The sequence below is a fragment of the Bison bison genome, unplaced genomic scaffold (assembly GCF_000754665.1).
Source record: "Bison bison bison isolate TAMUID 2011002044 unplaced genomic scaffold, Bison_UMD1.0 scf7180017864498, whole genome shotgun sequence".
In the NCBI taxonomy this organism is placed as follows: domain Eukaryota; kingdom Metazoa; phylum Chordata; class Mammalia; order Artiodactyla; family Bovidae; genus Bison; species Bison bison.
This window is the reverse complement of record NW_011495057.1, coordinates 1,459,378-1,460,182: the sequence shown is the minus strand read 5'-3', so window position 1 is coordinate 1,460,182 and position 805 is coordinate 1,459,378. Positions and strand designations below refer to the sequence as shown.

Genomic DNA, 805 nt, shown 5'->3' with positions numbered 1-805 from the left:
GCAACAGCAGGGTGGCAGGAGGTGCAGGCTGGGGATGGCCTGTCAAGCACCAGGCCCTCCATCCTTCTGCCAGTCCCAAGGGGCTGTTGATGGTGCCAGGGTTCTGTCCTGCTCAAGGAAGTTTTCCTTTGGGTAGTAATCCACACACCTTCACTCGCAGCCAGTAGGCAAAACATAAGGTTACCCTGATGGAGTATAAAATGTGCCCTGGACCCTTAAGCCATAGAACACTGCAGTCTACTAATTTTAAACTTGAGCAGTGTCACCATCTGAGCAGTGAACCCACCTGACGGGCTTTATAAGATGTCTCTGTGCCCAGTGATTCGGGGGACACAGTGGGGATCGGGGTTCAAAGGAGGGGAAGTCACACCCCGACCTAAACGGCCAGGGCATCTTACAACTCTGCTGGCTCCTGGCCTCTAACTTCTCAATAACCCTGCACCGGACAGCCCCGGGATGTGGTGGTAATAGCCCGCACCGCCACGCCTGGCGCTCACCGGTGTTGATCTCGGCCTCGTCGTACACGTCCACTTCCAAGAGCCGGATGAGCATGCGGAAGAGGAGCCTCAGGAACTGCAGGTAGGAGCCCGTCTTCCCCACCTGGGGCGGGTGTCGAATTGTAGGCGGGGAGGGGGAGGAAAAGAGAAAAGGGACGTCACACCTGGGCTCTCCAAGGACTCCTTCCATCTGAGTGGGGCCTCGACGCCCCCCGACCCGAGACACCCCCAACCCCAGACCCCGTGCCCCCACGCCCTACCTCCGACCCCAAGCCCCAGAACCCCTGCCCCCGCGCCCTACCCCCGAC

At 59.8% G+C, this 805-nt stretch overlaps 1 protein-coding gene across 1 annotated transcript in view; it reads right to left on the bottom strand.

Moving 5' to 3' along the window:
* GREB1L (growth regulation by estrogen in breast cancer-like) overlaps positions 1-805 on the bottom strand; it is a 225,419-nt gene that overhangs the window by 18,973 nt on the left and 205,641 nt on the right. The window contains exon 23 of the mRNA XM_010828983.1: positions 498-698. Within this exon, the coding sequence (XP_010827285.1) occupies positions 498-698 (201 nt within the window). The remainder of the gene's footprint in view (positions 1-497; positions 699-805) is intronic.